Source organism: Populus euphratica, unplaced genomic scaffold (assembly GCF_000495115.2).
Source record: "Populus euphratica unplaced genomic scaffold, PopEup_1.0 scaffold67.1, whole genome shotgun sequence".
NCBI lineage: Eukaryota > Viridiplantae > Streptophyta > Magnoliopsida > Malpighiales > Salicaceae > Populus > Populus euphratica.
This window is the reverse complement of record NW_011499914.1, coordinates 823,012-841,846: the sequence shown is the minus strand read 5'-3', so window position 1 is coordinate 841,846 and position 18,835 is coordinate 823,012. Positions and strand designations below refer to the sequence as shown.

Here is an 18,835-nt window from a genome sequence, read left to right as displayed (position 1 = left end):
ATTTTACCCATATCTAGAGTTTTATAACTCCAATTAAGGCAAGGTCAATGCCAAATGTTAACTAACTCATTCCTATATAACTTTTATATAAATGTTACAACAAATTTTATTATCTTCCATGTCAAATTTTTGTTGGAATTCCCATTACCAAAATTATCCATACTTGAATTCATGGATTTAGACACTAATTAAACATTTCTTATCCTATGCAACTTTTGACATCTTAGGATTCCATTACATCTAAAATCTATTAGGACCATCAATTGAAGTTCATTCCTCATCATGACATCAAATTTTTCTTCTTTTTTTTTTATATATAATTTTCAAGATAACAGGACTCACACAACTTCACGCATCAACATAAAGCATATAAATGCAAATAAATAAATATAAAAAGAAAAAAATGATTTCATTAATTACACATTTCATCAATCCATATAATTGAACATAAAACATCATTATATTAATATAAATATCATTGAATACTCCCCCTCCCCCTAACTACTCCCACTTTTATCAATCCTAGTTAAACAATTGTGTGTTCCCAGACTATGTATGCTCTAGAGTATGTATTTGCATTGATTTTTTATTTACCCTAAATTAATTCAAGAACCCTAAATCACTTCATTTGGGGCTTTCTTTTCATACAACCTAACTCCTTAAAATAACAAGTTCCAAAGGTAAAAGGTTACTATTACCACACTAATTTAGGAGAAATTTGAGGGGGTACTTGAATGATTTTCTCCTCCTTCCTTTCGATGTTCTTTTCTTTTTTTAGTTTTAGCCGACCCTCTTTCTTTTTCTCTACTTCAAATTCTTGATTTTTCACCTCATAATTATTCTTCTTTCACTTAAGCCATTAACGGAGATATGCAAATGATTTCTTAATTGAAATTTGAAATGGAGGAGGGGTTGTTTCAGTAGTCTCTAAAGAGAAGAAAAGTCTCCATCTTACTCTCTCACATGTATTTATACCTCTTCTTAATTGGGGCTTCGCTTTGTTTGGCTAATGTCCTATTAGTTCCTAGTATTTCTTCCTCTTTTTTTGTACACTTTAATCCTCTATCTTGTAATTTTTCATTATCACACTTTAAATGTTAAATTGTAAGGCCCAACTTACTTCTCTTTGCAGAATATTATCCGTTATAGCTCAACCTAACCCAGCTTCCACACCTCACGGTCAGGTACCAATTGTTTTAATATGCCCTAACTTTGGATACTCTTCTCTCAATATAGGATATTACATAAATTAACTTCATAATTTATTTACTTATTTTGAATTTATTCTATAAATATTGAAAAATTTTCATTTTCTAATAAATTTCAACTTGGGGTTTACACAAAGGGTCAGTCCCACGAGAAAAATCGAATTCAGGTCTTTATGCTAGATGATTTAAAGTTGGGAGGTTTTGAGGTTACCTAGGCTATGCTATGGTAAACAAAATAAAACAATCAAGCTAAATTAAAGAAATTTGAAACTTATCAAGAGAAAAACCTTGGTATCAAGTAAACGTCCACCTATGAAAATCAAAGTTGATCACTGAAATGATATGTCAATTTATATTTTAAATATCTATATTTTCATAACATTAGTTAGTTAATCGATTTATACTCTAACTAACCCTAACCATTAAATAAACACAGTATTTGCATTAGTAATTTAATTCAATGATAACTTTAAGAACTAGATAGGTTGAAAAATCTAGATAAATAATTGTCTGTAATTTATGTTTGATTTAATTAAATGTTTTTTCTAAGATTAAAAACATAGATCCACCATAATTATTAAACCTAGTCACTTCATAAGTTTAAATATCACAACTCTGATTTTGATAGCAAACTTAATAGTAGATTGGTTTGGAATAACAATTTAGAGTCTACTCTAACAATCAAACTAAACAATCATAGAAAATAAGCATAAAAAAACATTCATATTCATCATATAAACTAAAAAGAAAAGATAGAATAGATCTCACAGTTTTTGAAATCTGAAGGTTTTTGTATCCTTTCAACCAAGAAAAATAATTTAGCTTTGCATGTCTATTAAAAAACTAATGAATAGAACAAGTGAGAATATAATTTCTGGTATAGGAGAAAAGGGTAGAGTTTCTCTTCTTCTTTTTGGCCACCTCCTCTATTTCTTTCACTTTCTTTTTATTTCCTCAAAAACCCTAATTCCCACATCCATCTAATTCATTTGTATTCTCTAAAAAAAAATTACAAATAATCCTTTTCAAAGTGGATAATCTATATTTAAGTAAGTTAGATTTGTTTATTTACAAAACCTATCAACTGGTAAAATTTATAAGTTGTCTTAGTGAAATCATATATCTCTCATATGAGTTCTTTTTTTGCTGATATTTGGTAGGCTAATAGGTATTTGAATCAGGAATCGAACAAAATTGATTTTGCATCAAATAGACTTCTCTAATGCAAGATATTCAAGTCAGAATAGTCGAAGGTCAAAACTGACATAATGCAAAACTTGTCTTTGAAGGCTATAATTTTCATCCCTTTTTTTTATTATTTTTCTTTTCATATGGATATTAGCTTTCTAATTCCACTGAAATCACTTTATGTTGACTTCTACAACTCAACTTCTGCATAAAACATTAATCAAATGTCAAATCTACCAATATTTGACACGGTTTGGAACATAGTCTAAATTTTATCTCTGGTTTATTTCTTTTTGAATCTCACAGTCAAAAGTGCCTTAAAAATATTAAAAAAAATCAAGGCATTTTATATATAAAATATGAACAAAATACTATGTAAATATAGGTAAAACTATGAAATAATATGATTGCATCAAATTGTTTTTAAAAAATGATGTTGACCTTGCTTTAATTGGTTATTTAATAAACAATATCTCAAATATAATAATATTTATTAAAATTATAATTAATTTTGATTAAACTAAAGGAAAAAAGAAAAAATAATCATGAGTGGCATAAGAAAAAAAGAGCTTGCTAATATATAAAAAAATATAATGATCTCGTTCAAAAATAGTTTTATTTAAAAATATTTGGAAAAATAAATAATCAAAGGCTTTAAGAAAGATCCCATGGTGTGGGCATGCTATGATAATTATTTTTTCAAAAAAAAAAATCAAATGATATTTAATCAATATAATAGAACTTTTTTAATATAATAGAAAAGGGATATTATTTAATAAAAAAATTGAAAATCAATGGTATTTAATAAAAAAATAAATTATTTTTAAATCAATCTATTTGAATCGACCAATGTAAGGGAAATAAAGAAGAAGAACAAAACAGGCAAGATGCGATAGTTTGGGCGTCGTCTACTCTTTAACTTAAAAAAAAAAAAAAAAAAAGAGAGAAGAAGAAATAGAGTATCCTCATCCTCCCTTTAATTATTTTTTAAAAATTAGTATAGATAATATATCATCTGCTATTTTAGATTCCAATGACCAAAGAGTTGCCGGAAAATCATATGAGGGGTATTTTGTACCCAAAGATACAATGAAAACCTTAATAAACTCATTTATCCATGAACTGGTGAAAAAAATCCGAATGCAACCCAAATTCCACAAACTTTCATATCCTAGATCTACTCTCTCAAGTAAGGTGAAGGCCTAAGATCACTAACATAGAACTTCTCTCGTCGAATAAATTTCATTAACATTAAAATTGAATATTTTTTAGCTAAAATTAGTACAAACAACGAATCTTTCTCTCTTCGACCTCTTTCTCTTTTCGACCTCTTTCATCTCTCAAACTAAATGGGTTGAAAAGAGAAGAACATGAAGTTTTGGATTAAAAGTGATTTTTAAGAGAAAAAAAAAACCAAAGGGACTGTAAATGTATCAAATGAAAAATAGGAGGAGCAAAGTTAACTTTTCACATATTAGTTTCTGTGCTTTTTCACTTGGAAAGTTACTAAATTCTGCCACCCAGTTTGTCAAGCTACCACTAGTAAGCATCTTCCATATCCCGATTGATCATGTCTGCAGCAAATCTTCACGGACCATTTTTCAATCGAACGAAGTGATTTAACATTAAACACTGTTTTAATGCCAGTTCTTAATAAATTAGATCTAATCGGCCATCAATTTAATAATTAAAATACCGACAAATCAACAAAATCTTATACATGCATGTGCATGATCTCAGCAGACTCTATTGTACGCATGTTTATCAATTAATAAATCATAAAAATTATTAACCTAACATTAGTTGCTGTTTTATAACATTTTATTTATTTTATTTTTATTTTTTTGCACTTGGTTTCATATAATTTAAATTGTGGGATGAGAGCCAACATTATGCAATCATATAATTATCACTGAATGATACGATACTAATTAGTCCTTCATTGTTAAACTCGTGTGATTATCACTGCTAAACTAGGTCTATTTTATAATTATCAAGATTTATTTTTCAATTAATTAAGGTATTTTTAATTTTTATTTTTTTTGCACGTGAAATAACCTTTCAATCATCCTCGCCGTTAATTCCTTAATTAATTTATTAAATTCGAATCTTCAATTTGTCCAGTTTATTTTATTCAATTCTGCTCTTAGGCTTCTTCTGGTTGTCACCCTTTCGTATTCAATGCATTCTCACGTGCACTCATGTTCTTCCTAGCATCGGTCTTGAGACAACCTCCAGTCTTCGACTTGGGAATCTGGTAGTTGTGAATTCCTACGTTGTCATTATCCAAGGTAATAACGCAGACAGTCCAAATTGTTTTTGATTTTTTATCTTTTTGAATTATTTTAATATATTGATATTAAAAATAAATTTTTAAAAAATATTATTTAAAAATATTACTAAATAAAAAATAATCTGAAAAACAACAATTATTACTCTAGCTTACAGGTGGTGTGTAATAAGTAAATCTTCGAAGGTAAAGTGCCGGACTGGGAGTCTATTTTTGACTTAATTTTTCATCGGCAATGTCAGTGGATTCGGGATTTCAGACCCACCTTCAGCTACACAGGAAATGATCTAGCTCGAACTGCAGATAGTATTAGCTTTTGGTCTAACAGCAGCATATTAGCAATCGTGTGATTTCAGGCGGTCATTTCTTGTGGGTTTTGGCTTTTGGATGGATGACTTTAGCATCGACTCCATGGCTCACTGATCGAGAGTTTGATTTTGGTGAAGTCTTTGAATGAACTCATCAAAGATCGGGAGAATCCAACAGAGTGATGGGCCATGCTTTTTTTTTTTAATGTAATTCTCCATTACTATTAAAAAAAAGATACCACGCACGCTAGGAAAAAAAATCTCTTCCCTTGTCTCGTTTCTATCTATTTAAACCTTGTTCTCCATCCTCAGCAACCCCACCATGCTTCCAAATAAGTTGTGCTTCACCATGGACTACATGTACTACTGCCTTGCTTTCTTCCTCTCCAGCTTTCTTCTATTCAAACTTGTATTCCAACGTAACCCCAACTTACCACCAAGTCCTTTCGGTTTTCCGATCATAGGCCATCTCCACCTTGTCTCGAAGCCACCAATGCATAAAGTGCTAGCAATTCTTTCAAATAAATGCGGTCCAATTTTCACTCTCAAATTAGGCAGCAGGAACATTGTTGCTGTTTGTTCTTTATCAGCTGCTGAAGAATGTTTCATCAAGAATGATATAGTTTTTGCCAACAGGCCTCAGAGCATATTTGTCCATTATTGGAGCTACAACTACGCTGCCTTTTTATTTGCACCGTATGGCCATCTCTGGCGGACCCTGAGGCGTTTCTTAAGAATGATATAGTTTTTGCCAACAGGCCTCAGAGCATATTTGTCCATTATTGGAGTTACAACTACGCTGCCTTTTTATTTGCACCGTATGGCCATCTCTGGCGGACCCTGAGGCGTTTCTCGGTCACTGAACTGTTTTCTCGAAGCTGCCTCGATAGGTCTACTGCCATTACCGAAGAAGTCCGCACCCTTCTCCGCCTGGTTCTGTCCAAAGTCTCTGATGATGGAGCCAAGAAGGTGGACTTGAATTATTTCTTCACAATCACCTCTCTCAATGTAATTATGAAGATGAATGCTGGAAAGAAGTGGGTGGAAGAGACTATATATTCACAATCACCTCTCTCAATGTAATTATGAAGATGAATGCTGGAAAGAAGTGGGTGGAAGAGGAGAAAGCTGCCCGTATCGAGTCAGGAAAGCAGTGCATTGAGGATGTCCAAAAGATATTCCCTTCAAATAAAGGGACCAGCGCGTTGGATTTTTTTCCATTTTTGAAATGGATTGGCTACAAAGGGGGGGGGGGGAGGGGGGGAAAGGTGTATCGAGTCAGGAAAGCAGTGTATTGAGGATGTCCAAAAGATATTCCCTTCAAATCCAGGGACCAGCTTGTTGGATTTTTTTCCATTTATGAAATGGTTTGGGTACAAAGGGGAGGAGGGGAGTGTGGTAAAGGGGTATAAAGAGAGAGATGAATTCTTGCAGGGCTTGATAGAAGAGGTGAAGCGGAAGGAAACAAGTTCAGTTACAAGTCTGCCTGCTGAAGGAGTGAAGCATCAGACAACTGTGATTGAAAGTCTATTGGCCCTCCAAAAATCAGACCCTGAATTGTATACGGATGAGGTTGTCAAGGGTACCATGGCGGTAAGCAACTTAGAATACCGAACTTACGGGCCCTACCAAGTTTTACATGTTTTCTAAAGCTCTCTTGAATTTATAAGAATGTTAAAGGTGTTCTTGTTAAATGGCCCCTCAAAAACAATTAAGCAAAATTAATAGTTGTAATTTTCCTAGACTGACCATGAATTTTTCATCTTCCGCAGACACTCTATTTGGCAGGAGTAGATACAGTAGATTTCACTATGGAATGGGCAATGACATTCACTTTCCAAAGTCTGGATTTATCCCTAGTTAAAATTAAGCAAAATTAATAATTGTAATTTTCCTAGACTGACCATGAATTTTTTATCTTCCGCAGACACTCTATTTGGCAGGAGTAGATACAGTAGATTTCACTACGGAATGGGCAATGACATTTCTGCTGAACCATCCAGAGAGATTAGAGAGGGTGAAAGCAGAGATTGACAGGGAAGTCGGACATGAGCGCTTGGTACAAGAGTCTGATCTTCCCAAGCTAAGATATGTTCGTTGTGTCGTTAATGAGACCCTTCGTTTGTATCCTCCAGCCCCACTTTTGCTGCCTCACGCACCATCTGAAGACTGCATCATAGGTGGATACAAGATACCACGAGGCACGATTGTGATGGTGAATGCATGGGCCATACATAGGGATCCCAAGTTGTGGGAAGATCCTGAGAGCTTCAAGCCGGAGAGATTTGAAGGTCTTAATAATGAAGGGGAAAAACAAGGATTCATACCTTTCGGTATTGGGAGAAGGGCTTGCCCTGGAAATCACATGGCCATGCGCAGAGTGATGCTGGCATTGGCTGCGCTTATTCAGTGCTTTGAATGGGAAAGAGTCGGGAAGGAACTGGTAGATATGAGCATCGTAGATGCTCTTATCTCTGTACAAAAGGCTAAGCCTTTGGAGGCTATTTGTACTCCTCGTCCTTTCACAACTACTCTCATCTCTCCACCCTAATCCCATCTATGTACTAAGACTATGACTTTCTTCGGAACCATTTCTATTTGGAATTAAAGTTCCAAGTGTTCTTTGCATTGTAATGCAATCCACCGATCTCTATTTGGAAATAAAGTTCTAAGTGTACTTTGCTTTGTAATGCAACCCAGGACTATCTCTATTTGGAAATAAAGTTCTAAGTGTACTTTGCATTGTAAATCAATCCGCCATTGATGAGGTACAAGTTCAATTCTTTCAAGTTTATTTTCTGTGGTATAAATAGGTGACTGAAAACTCTAAAACAAAGAAACTATAGATAAACGGTATTCTTTCTAATGCGCAAGGGAGTTGCTCAAGTTATTACATAGATCCAAAGAATAAGGTTCCTCTTTCGGAAACATGGAAAGTTATATATATACTCTATTATAAACTCCGAATCAAAAAATGCATCTGCCTTGAAGAATGGTTGCTAGTTCCAGATTGAAAATGGGAGAAATATTAAATTTTGGACAGATAGGTGGCTATATTTTCTCCGGGTATTGATTCTTTAAGGCAAGGGGCTGGGTATGACTAGGATGTTGCTGCGTTACTGACTCTTTCTCTCGGTTTACTCTTTGTCTGTTGCACCATCTTCTTGTTTGGCTGAAATGAGGGAATATGAAACGGGTCAGTGGCACTGGAAATTTACCTGGAAGAGACAGGTAAGATCATCAGATCAAATTCAATTGCAACAGCTTCTTGAAATGATAAAAGAGGAAAAACGATGCAGCTCATTTCCCTCTAAATTAAATATATAATGATATAGCATTCCGGTACTTGGCGTAGTGGTGGAAGGAACTTATCTCCTTTTATTATTATGAATTCGAGCTCTGGCATGCATGTCTGTCATCCTTGTGGTATTTTACCTGTCTATTGGATTTGCAGGATATTTAGTGGGCTGTGGAGATTAGTCGTTTGGCGTAGTGGTGTAAGGAACTTGTCTCCTTTTACTATTATGGATTCGAGCTCTGGCATGCACGTCTGTCATCCTTGTGGTATTTTACCTGTCTATTGGATTTGCAGGATATTTAGTGGGCTGTGGAGATTAGTCGTTTGGCGTAGTGGTGTAAGGAACTTGTCTCCTTTTACTATTATGGATTCGAGCTCTGGCATGCACGTCTGTCATCCTTGTGGTATTTTACCTGTCTATTGGATTTGCAGGATATTTAGTGGGCTGTGGAGATTAGTCGTTTGGCGTAGTGGTGTAAGGAACTTGTCTCCTTTTACTATTATGGATTCGAGCTCTGGCATGCACGTCTGTCATCCTTGTGGTATTTTACCTGTCTATTGGATTTGCAGGATATTTAGTGGGCTGTGGAGATTAGTCGTTTGGCGTAGTGGTGTAAGGAACTTGTCTCCTTTTACTATTATGGATTCGAGCTCTGGCATGCACGTCTGTCATCCTTGTGGTATTTTACCTGTCTATTGGATTTGCAGGATATTTAGTGGGCTGTGGAGATTAGTCGTTTGGCGTAGTGGTGTAAGGAACTTGTCTCCTTTTACTATTATGGATTCGAGCTCTGGCATGCACGTCTGTCATCCTTGTGGTATTTTACCTGTCTATTGGATTTGCAGGATATTTAGTGGGCTGTGGAGATTAGTCGTTTGGCGTAGTGGTGTAAGGAACTTGTCTCCTTTTACTATTATGGATTCGAGCTCTGGCATGCACGTCTGTCATCCTTGTGGTATTTTACCTGTCTATTGGATTTGCAGGATATTTAGTGGGCTGTGGAGATTAGTCGTTTGGCGTAGTGGTGTAAGGAACTTGTCTCCTTTTACTATTATGGATTCGAGCTCTGGCATGCACGTCTGTCATCCTTGTGGTATTTTACCTGTCTATTGGATTTGCAGGATATTTAGTGGGCTGTGGAGATTAGTCGTTTGGCGTAGTGGTGTAAGGAACTTGTCTCCTTTTACTATTATGGATTCGAGCTCTGGCATGCACGTCTGTCATCCTTGTGGTATTTTACCTGTCTATTGGATTTGCAGGATATTTAGTGGGCTGTGGAGATTAGTCGTTTGGCGTAGTGGTGTAAGGAACTTGTCTCCTTTTACTATTATGGATTCGAGCTCTGGCATGCACGTCTGTCATCCTTGTGGTATTTTACCTGTCTATTGGATTTGCAGGATATTTAGTGGGCTGTGGAGATTAGTCGTTTGGCGTAGTGGTGTAAGGAACTTGTCTCCTTTTACTATTATGGATTCGAGCTCTGGCATGCACGTCTGTCATCCTTGTGGTATTTTACCTGTCTATTGGATTTGCAGGATATTTAGTGGGCTGTGGAGATTAGTCGTTTGGCGTAGTGGTGTAAGGAACTTGTCTCCTTTTACTATTATGGATTCGAGCTCTGGCATGCACGTCTGTCATCCTTGTGGTATTTTACCTGTCTATTGGATTTGCAGGATATTTAGTGGGCTGTGGAGATTAGTCGTTTGGCGTAGTGGTGTAAGGAACTTGTCTCCTTTTACTATTATGGATTCGAGCTCTGGCATGCACGTCTGTCATCCTTGTGGTATTTTACCTGTCTATTGGATTTGCAGGATATTTAGTGGGCTGTGGAGATTAGTCGTTTGGCGTAGTGGTGTAAGGAACTTGTCTCCTTTTACTATTATGGATTCGAGCTCTGGCATGCACGTCTGTCATCCTTGTGGTATTTTACCTGTCTATTGGATTTGCAGGATATTTAGTGGGCTGTGGAGATTAGTCGTTTGGCGTAGTGGTGTAAGGAACTTGTCTCCTTTTACTATTATGGATTCGAGCTCTGGCATGCACGTCTGTCATCCTTGTGGTATTTTACCTGTCTATTGGATTTGCAGGATATTTAGTGGGCTGTGGAGATTAGTCGTTTGGCGTAGTGGTGTAAGGAACTTGTCTCCTTTTACTATTATGGATTCGAGCTCTGGCATGCACGTCTGTCATCCTTGTGGTATTTTACCTGTCTATTGGATTTGCAGGATATTTAGTGGGCTGTGGAGATTAGTCGTTTGGCGTAGTGGTGTAAGGAACTTGTCTCCTTTTACTATTATGGATTCGAGCTCTGGCATGCACGTCTGTCATCCTTGTGGTATTTTACCTGTCTATTGGATTTGCAGGATATTTAGTGGGCTGTGGAGATTAGTCGTTTGGCGTAGTGGTGTAAGGAACTTGTCTCCTTTTACTATTATGGATTCGAGCTCTGGCATGCACGTCTGTCATCCTTGTGGTATTTTACCTGTCTATTGGATTTGCAGGATATTTAGTGGGCTGTGGAGATTAGTCGTTTGGCGTAGTGGTGTAAGGAACTTGTCTCCTTTTACTATTATGGATTCGAGCTCTGGCATGCACGTCTGTCATCCTTGTGGTATTTTACCTGTCTATTGGATTTGCAGGATATTTAGTGGGCTGTGGAGATTAGTCGTTTGGCGTAGTGGTGTAAGGAACTTGTCTCCTTTTACTATTATGGATTCGAGCTCTGGCATGCACGTCTGTCATCCTTGTGGTATTTTACCTGTCTATTGGATTTGCAGGATATTTAGTGGGCTGTGGAGATTAGTCGTTTGGCGTAGTGGTGTAAGGAACTTGTCTCCTTTTACTATTATGGATTCGAGCTCTGGCATGCACGTCTGTCATCCTTGTGGTATTTTACCTGTCTATTGGATTTGCAGGATATTTAGTGGGCTGTGGAGATTAGTCGTTTGGCGTAGTGGTGTAAGGAACTTGTCTCCTTTTACTATTATGGATTCGAGCTCTGGCATGCACGTCTGTCATCCTTGTGGTATTTTACCTGTCTATTGGATTTGCAGGATATTTAGTGGGCTGTGGAGATTAGTCGTTTGGCGTAGTGGTGTAAGGAACTTGTCTCCTTTTACTATTATGGATTCGAGCTCTGGCATGCACGTCTGTCATCCTTGTGGTATTTTACCTGTCTATTGGATTTGCAGGATATTTAGTGGGCTGTGGAGATTAGTCGTTTGGCGTAGTGGTGTAAGGAACTTGTCTCCTTTTACTATTATGGATTCGAGCTCTGGCATGCACGTCTGTCATCCTTGTGGTATTTTACCTGTCTATTGGATTTGCAGGATATTTAGTGGGCTGTGGAGATTAGTCGTTTGGCGTAGTGGTGTAAGGAACTTGTCTCCTTTTACTATTATGGATTCGAGCTCTGGCATGCACGTCTGTCATCCTTGTGGTATTTTACCTGTCTATTGGATTTGCAGGATATTTAGTGGGCTGTGGAGATTAGTCGTTTGGCGTAGTGGTGTAAGGAACTTGTCTCCTTTTACTATTATGGATTCGAGCTCTGGCATGCACGTCTGTCATCCTTGTGGTATTTTACCTGTCTATTGGATTTGCAGGATATTTAGTGGGCTGTGGAGATTAGTCGTTTGGCGTAGTGGTGTAAGGAACTTGTCTCCTTTTACTATTATGGATTCGAGCTCTGGCATGCACGTCTGTCATCCTTGTGGTATTTTACCTGTCTATTGGATTTGCAGGATATTTAGTGGGCTGTGGAGATTAGTCGTTTGGCGTAGTGGTGTAAGGAACTTGTCTCCTTTTACTATTATGGATTCGAGCTCTGGCATGCACGTCTGTCATCCTTGTGGTATTTTACCTGTCTATTGGATTTGCAGGATATTTAGTGGGCTGTGGAGATTAGTCGTTTGGCGTAGTGGTGTAAGGAACTTGTCTCCTTTTACTATTATGGATTCGAGCTCTGGCATGCACGTCTGTCATCCTTGTGGTATTTTACCTGTCTATTGGATTTGCAGGATATTTAGTGGGCTGTGGAGATTAGTCGTTTGGCGTAGTGGTGTAAGGAACTTGTCTCCTTTTACTATTATGGATTCGAGCTCTGGCATGCACGTCTGTCATCCTTGTGGTATTTTACCTGTCTATTGGATTTGCAGGATATTTAGTGGGCTGTGGAGATTAGTCGTTTGGCGTAGTGGTGTAAGGAACTTGTCTCCTTTTACTATTATGGATTCGAGCTCTGGCATGCACGTCTGTCATCCTTGTGGTATTTTACCTGTCTATTGGATTTGCAGGATATTTAGTGGGCTGTGGAGATTAGTCGTTTGGCGTAGTGGTGTAAGGAACTTGTCTCCTTTTACTATTATGGATTCGAGCTCTGGCATGCACGTCTGTCATCCTTGTGGTATTTTACCTGTCTATTGGATTTGCAGGATATTTAGTGGGCTGTGGAGATTAGTCGTTTGGCGTAGTGGTGTAAGGAACTTGTCTCCTTTTACTATTATGGATTCGAGCTCTGGCATGCACGTCTGTCATCCTTGTGGTATTTTACCTGTCTATTGGATTTGCAGGATATTTAGTGGGCTGTGGAGATTAGTCGTTTGGCGTAGTGGTGTAAGGAACTTGTCTCCTTTTACTATTATGGATTCGAGCTCTGGCATGCACGTCTGTCATCCTTGTGGTATTTTACCTGTCTATTGGATTTGCAGGATATTTAGTGGGCTGTGGAGATTAGTCGTTTGGCGTAGTGGTGTAAGGAACTTGTCTCCTTTTACTATTATGGATTCGAGCTCTGGCATGCACGTCTGTCATCCTTGTGGTATTTTACCTGTCTATTGGATTTGCAGGATATTTAGTGGGCTGTGGAGATTAGTCGTTTGGCGTAGTGGTGTAAGGAACTTGTCTCCTTTTACTATTATGGATTCGAGCTCTGGCATGCACGTCTGTCATCCTTGTGGTATTTTACCTGTCTATTGGATTTGCAGGATATTTAGTGGGCTGTGGAGATTAGTCGTTTGGCGTAGTGGTGTAAGGAACTTGTCTCCTTTTACTATTATGGATTCGAGCTCTGGCATGCACGTCTGTCATCCTTGTGGTATTTTACCTGTCTATTGGATTTGCAGGATATTTAGTGGGCTGTGGAGATTAGTCGTTTGGCGTAGTGGTGTAAGGAACTTGTCTCCTTTTACTATTATGGATTCGAGCTCTGGCATGCACGTCTGTCATCCTTGTGGTATTTTACCTGTCTATTGGATTTGCAGGATATTTAGTGGGCTGTGGAGATTAGTCGTTTGGCGTAGTGGTGTAAGGAACTTGTCTCCTTTTACTATTATGGATTCGAGCTCTGGCATGCACGTCTGTCATCCTTGTGGTATTTTACCTGTCTATTGGATTTGCAGGATATTTAGTGGGCTGTGGAGATTAGTCGTTTGGCGTAGTGGTGTAAGGAACTTGTCTCCTTTCCCCCCCCCCACACCCCCCCCTCTCTAGCAAAATCCCTGCCGATATTACAACTCTGAGAAGCTTGGTGAAGTTAAGCTTGTCAAACAATGCATTGTCTGGCAGAATTCCAGACCTCTCCGCATTGTGGCAGCTGAGCACATTGGATCTTAGTAGCAACAATCTAGATGGAATTGTGCCCAATCTTCCAATGAACTTGAGAAAATTGTCGCTGAGCCACAATATACTATCAGGACACATTTCACCTGTGAGCGTCCTCCAACACCTAAGAGTACTAGATTTGAGTGATAACAGGCTTTCAGGTCTCATTCGTCAGGAAATTTTCACTTTGCCTCTGGTGGAAAGCATTAACATCTCAAATAATCAATTCACGGAAATGGAGCCAATGCCATACCCTAGGGAAGGTTTACAGCTTCGTGTACTAGACGCACACGCTAACAGGCTACATGGTCATCTGCCCATCAGTTTGGTTAATATAGCGAATTTATCATCAATTGATCTATCCCATAATCAGTTCTCTGGACGAATCCCACTAGAATATGGAGCCAAACTGGGGAGTTCATGGAAAAGCTTGCTCTTAGAAGACAATTTTCTGATAGGAAATCTTCCACCACAGTTTATTAACGGGACAGTGGCAGTTAGAGCCAACCTTGCCCACAATTGCTTAAGGTGTCCGCCAAACATTCTGTTTTGCAGAGGAGGGCAAAGGGCAAACTCAGAGTGTGTCGAGCAGCGAGATCACAGCACTTGAGAAGTTACTGATAATTCACAACGGATCATCAAACAAATTCCATGTACTCAAGCTTATAATAAAGTCCAGTGAGGCAAGCTTCCACTTACTAATCAGTGGTTCCAGCGAAGGAGAAGGTGTCATAATCTGTACTCTTCATTAATGCATTTCCAGTGTTGAACAAATGTCCATTTATCCATAGGATAAATTTATTATCTGTAATGTTGAAACTTTACATTTTCTCATCACATCAAACAACAGACTTTCCCAGATTTCAAAGTGGATGAAAAGAGCATTGGATTCACATGCTTATCAGCAAAAACAATCACCTCGAAATCAGCAAATATACCAAAAAAATTTGATATTTCATTACTCTACAAATACATGTTTCTACAACATAACAGAGCAGTTTAGAGAAACCAATTGACACTAACATTGCCAAGCCATGCGAAAAATGGGAACTGAACCAAAGCAATGAGGAGCAAGAGAAAATGGTGTCTGCTAGAATCAAAGCTCCTCACCTCTGCAAAAAGTACTCTCTTCATTGTCTTCACCAAGAAAATTCCCATGCATAAGCAGGCACATGGCATCAAAATGTAGTAAGAGTATCCAGATAAGATCTTTCCAAGGACAGCAAAACACATGCCTGTGAAGGTATACCCAGCATAAGCAACAATGTCTAACAAGGGCGCCTCCCCACTACCCAGTGAAAGGAGTATCATTTTGAGCAACGCAACCTGCATAAACCAGCCGAGCAATCCCTTGACAAACAGCCAATTGAGAGCTTCTGGGCTAAATCTGGAATTAAATGGAATTAAACTTCAGAGCTCAGAGCATGAAATTAATTTCCAAATTAAAGATAAAGAAAGTTGAAGTTCAATGATGTGATCAAATTCCAGATATTTTTTGGCTGGTTTGGACAAAGCATCCTGTCCAGACCAGCCACAGCCAATTGATAGCTTCTGGGCTAAACCTAGCATCAAATGGAATTAACTTGATCTCAGATAAATGAAATTAAAGGCAAAAGAAAATGAAATAGAAGATCTGGTGGAATCAAAGATGTAAGGCAACTAATGGTTCGTCAGGCTGAAAATTACTTGCTTTATTAAAGCTTACAGATACAAGCACACATATCCCTGGACGCGCACAAAAATTATGGAAGAGGAAGAAAAATATGAAAGACAAAGAAGCTGGAGTGCAGGATCAGGGGATGAGAGTGATAACATTAAACAACACTGTCACTCACAATTGCCAACATATGATTATCGCAACTAGGGTTAACAGAGGTGATATTCATAGATGCATCCAACATAGAAAAATGATCAAGCTTGCTGGCAGCACATGTAGTAGTTATTAAGGTTAAGCTGGGTTGACTGGAGAATATAATCTACTTACTTTCCATTAAGTCCCAACGACAAGCCAGCAAGAACAACATAGGTACCAAATGCCATGAATGGAATGTACAAGTCTGGTGCATTTATATCATAGATTGGGGGTTTATAGGAAAGCCTGCCCCCTACTGGCTCGGTTATCCTCGTCCAATGTCCCTGAGAAAAGCATGGTAAGGACAAAAGTTAACGACAATATGAAAAAAATGGTGTGGGCTGGAAAAAAGCATTAGATTAGATAAGTTACCCTGTGCAGAAATGGAAACAAAACAACCTTCAGTTTGTTCCTCACATACTGGTCATTCACTTGGAAATAGTACTGTGGATCAGAGAAGTATCTACTTATCTGTTTATTTAAAAGAAAATGTCAGTTAAAATCACATAGTAATCAAACTAAAGTACAACAATCTAATCTTCCCTAGAATGAAATGTTGAAAAGGGAATAGAAAATTTTATCTTTCTTTTCATTGAAAAAATTTCTAAAATGAACCCATAACATTTATGTAAAAGACGAATGAATTGGTGCAATGCCAGTGGTTTAAAGACATTGGCATGAGGTTTTGAGGTGTCCAACATAAATCACATCTGAACTGCATGCTTAACCAGAACAAAAACATTTGGCTAACAGCAAGCTTAAACCACAATGATTTGACATAAAAGCCTCAGAATGCTACTTACATTGCTTTGTACATACTCAGAACTCGAGCCCAGAATTTTCTCTCCATATGCACCGAGCCCACCTTTCATAAGTCCTGAACCAGCTCCGTAGAAGGAATTCCCAAATGGATTGGGCTGGGGGTTGGTTGGAGGTCTTGACACCCCAGGCTGAGGTCCCACATTGTTATACATTTCTGCACTTAGGAGCGAAAAAAATTAGAACAAATGTTTCCATAAGAACTGCTCATTAGCACTGAATGTCTCATAGTTGAGTCAATCAAGCACTGATTACTAATGGATGCTTAAATTCTAATTTTTTTCAGAAACCAATTAAATCCATAAGGTCATTCAAATAAAATAGAAGAAAAGTTTCAAGCTCAAAAGGCAACTGATCTCACTTAATATTCTTAAGAAGGAGGATGACTTATGCATCATTAAAATGAAACTGTCAACTTGAGGCTTATGAAGTTTCATATAATACTAAAATCAAAATGCATTCTTCTCCATCTACTGCATATTCTCATGGTTTAATTGCCATATGGACCATCTTCCAAATATTCCCAACCTCCCCCACTATCAAATCACCAGTATATACAGCCTACAGGCCTGGAAAAAAAATAACTTACAATCTGACCACGTCCTAAGCAACAGACACGGACTCGGGATCTCATGTGGAGCTCATGAAACTAAAGGCAAAAGGGAGGTTCCCAGTACATCCATTGTTTGTAAAAACACAGCCCCACCTCCATCCACAGTCAAAATCCTCACGCATCCTATATTCCTAAACATATTCCTCTTTCTTTCTAAACAATTAAACACCGTCACTAAACCTCCCAAAACTCTCCTGCCAATCCAAAACATATCAAGCACCTAGCAGCACCTTTCCTTCAACTTGTCCAACAATTGACATCATACACCACAACTCAGAAAAAATTATCCTACCCAAAAATGCATGCCGACAAGACCCATTTTTCATCCATAAATCCTCTATAGTTCCAGACTCGAAGGCCACTAAAAACTTCTTTTTCATCCATAAATCCTCTATAGTTCCAGACTTTTCCAATAAAAACAATAAAACCACCTCTCTATGGCCCATCACGAAAATCCCTCAATGACACAAAATCTTAACAACCCATTTTAATAAATCCCAAAAAATTCTTAAACCCCGAATCCCATCAAAATCACAGCACAAGCACGTACCATTCAATCAATGTACCTAATCTATTTGCATTAAAACATACACACAAACAAATACAGAAAAATACAGTTAAACATGGATCTAAGAATATGACCTGGAGCCGGAGATTTAGATGGTGTTTTCTGGCGATCGTATCTTGGGTTTACCGGTGATGGGATTTTATTCTAAAAAGGAACCGAGGAAAAGAAAACTATGTATGCAAGTAACGGTTAGTGGATTCTAGAGAAGGAAAGGGAATTATGTGAGGGTGGTGGCACGTGCTGTGCACCTGCAAAGGAGCATTGGTTCATTTTATTTATAGATTCGACTAATTTTCTTTGCATCATTGGGCCAATTAGGGATTGACAAGTAATGGGTCTGAGCTCCAAATTTAAAGGTGAGAGTTTTTTACAATCCCATCTAAAATTAAACTATATAAAAATATTTTAATGCGATGGAAATGATTTAGCTAGTTTATAAATAATTTAAAATTTTAATAAAAAAAATTAATAATTAAATTAAAAAAATCACTTGACTAAACCGTTTTAATATAAAAATTATTATAATATAAATCGATCAATTTAATTATTTAGTTATTATCTCAAGAAAAAAATAATAAGAACATGTGTTTTTATATTTTAAAATATAAAAATTCACTCAAAAATGTTATAAAAAATAATTTATTTTAAGTTTTTATATCTTTAACTAAAAATATTTTTGTGTTTTTTATATAAATTTTTTTATAACAAAGTTATAAAACCTAATTTATGGGTTAATTAATAGCAAGGTTCATATTATAAATTGAAAGGTAAATTCAAGTTAATTAGAATTAATTCTTTAATTTTTTTAAAAAAATTATAAAATTATATTATTTTATAGAAAATATAAAAAAAACTCAATAAATTGATTAATTAGGTGAATGCAAGTAATATCCAAATTACTTTTTTTTCTATAGATAAATCTATTTTTCAAATTTGATTTTTAAATCTAATCAAATTAAAATTTGAAAAATAATAATTTTATATTTGTTTCGAACTTTAAAATTCATTTATTATAAATATTATCCTGAACCACAATTAACAAAAGGAGAACTAGAAAAAAGGAGAAGACACAAAAAAAAAAAAAAAAAG

General features: G+C 36.9%; 2 protein-coding genes across 2 annotated transcripts; one reads left to right on the top strand and one right to left on the bottom strand.

Annotated features, from left to right (window-relative positions):
- Positions 1-5,301: 5,301 nt before the first annotated feature.
- LOC105134450 (cytochrome P450 81D11-like) lies at positions 5,302-7,793 on the top strand. The gene is made up of 4 exons (XM_011038855.1): positions 5,302-5,630; positions 5,753-6,073; positions 6,263-6,587; positions 6,922-7,793. The coding sequence occupies exons 1-4, from the start codon at positions 5,317-5,319 to the stop codon at positions 7,543-7,545; spliced, it is 1,584 nt and encodes a 527-aa protein (XP_011037157.1). The 5' UTR covers positions 5,302-5,316; the 3' UTR covers positions 7,546-7,793.
- A 6,864-nt stretch (positions 7,794-14,657) lies between these two features.
- On the bottom strand, positions 14,658-18,048 carry LOC105134410 (protein YIF1B-B). Its single transcript, XM_011038811.1, has 5 exons — positions 17,821-18,048; positions 16,550-16,722; positions 16,119-16,217; positions 15,879-16,030; positions 14,658-15,281 (listed from the first exon to the last, which is right to left on the bottom strand). The coding sequence occupies exons 2-5, from the start codon at positions 16,718-16,720 to the stop codon at positions 14,894-14,896; spliced, it is 810 nt and encodes a 269-aa protein (XP_011037113.1). The 5' UTR covers positions 16,721-16,722; positions 17,821-18,048; the 3' UTR covers positions 14,658-14,893.
- Positions 18,049-18,835: the final 787 nt, after the last annotated feature.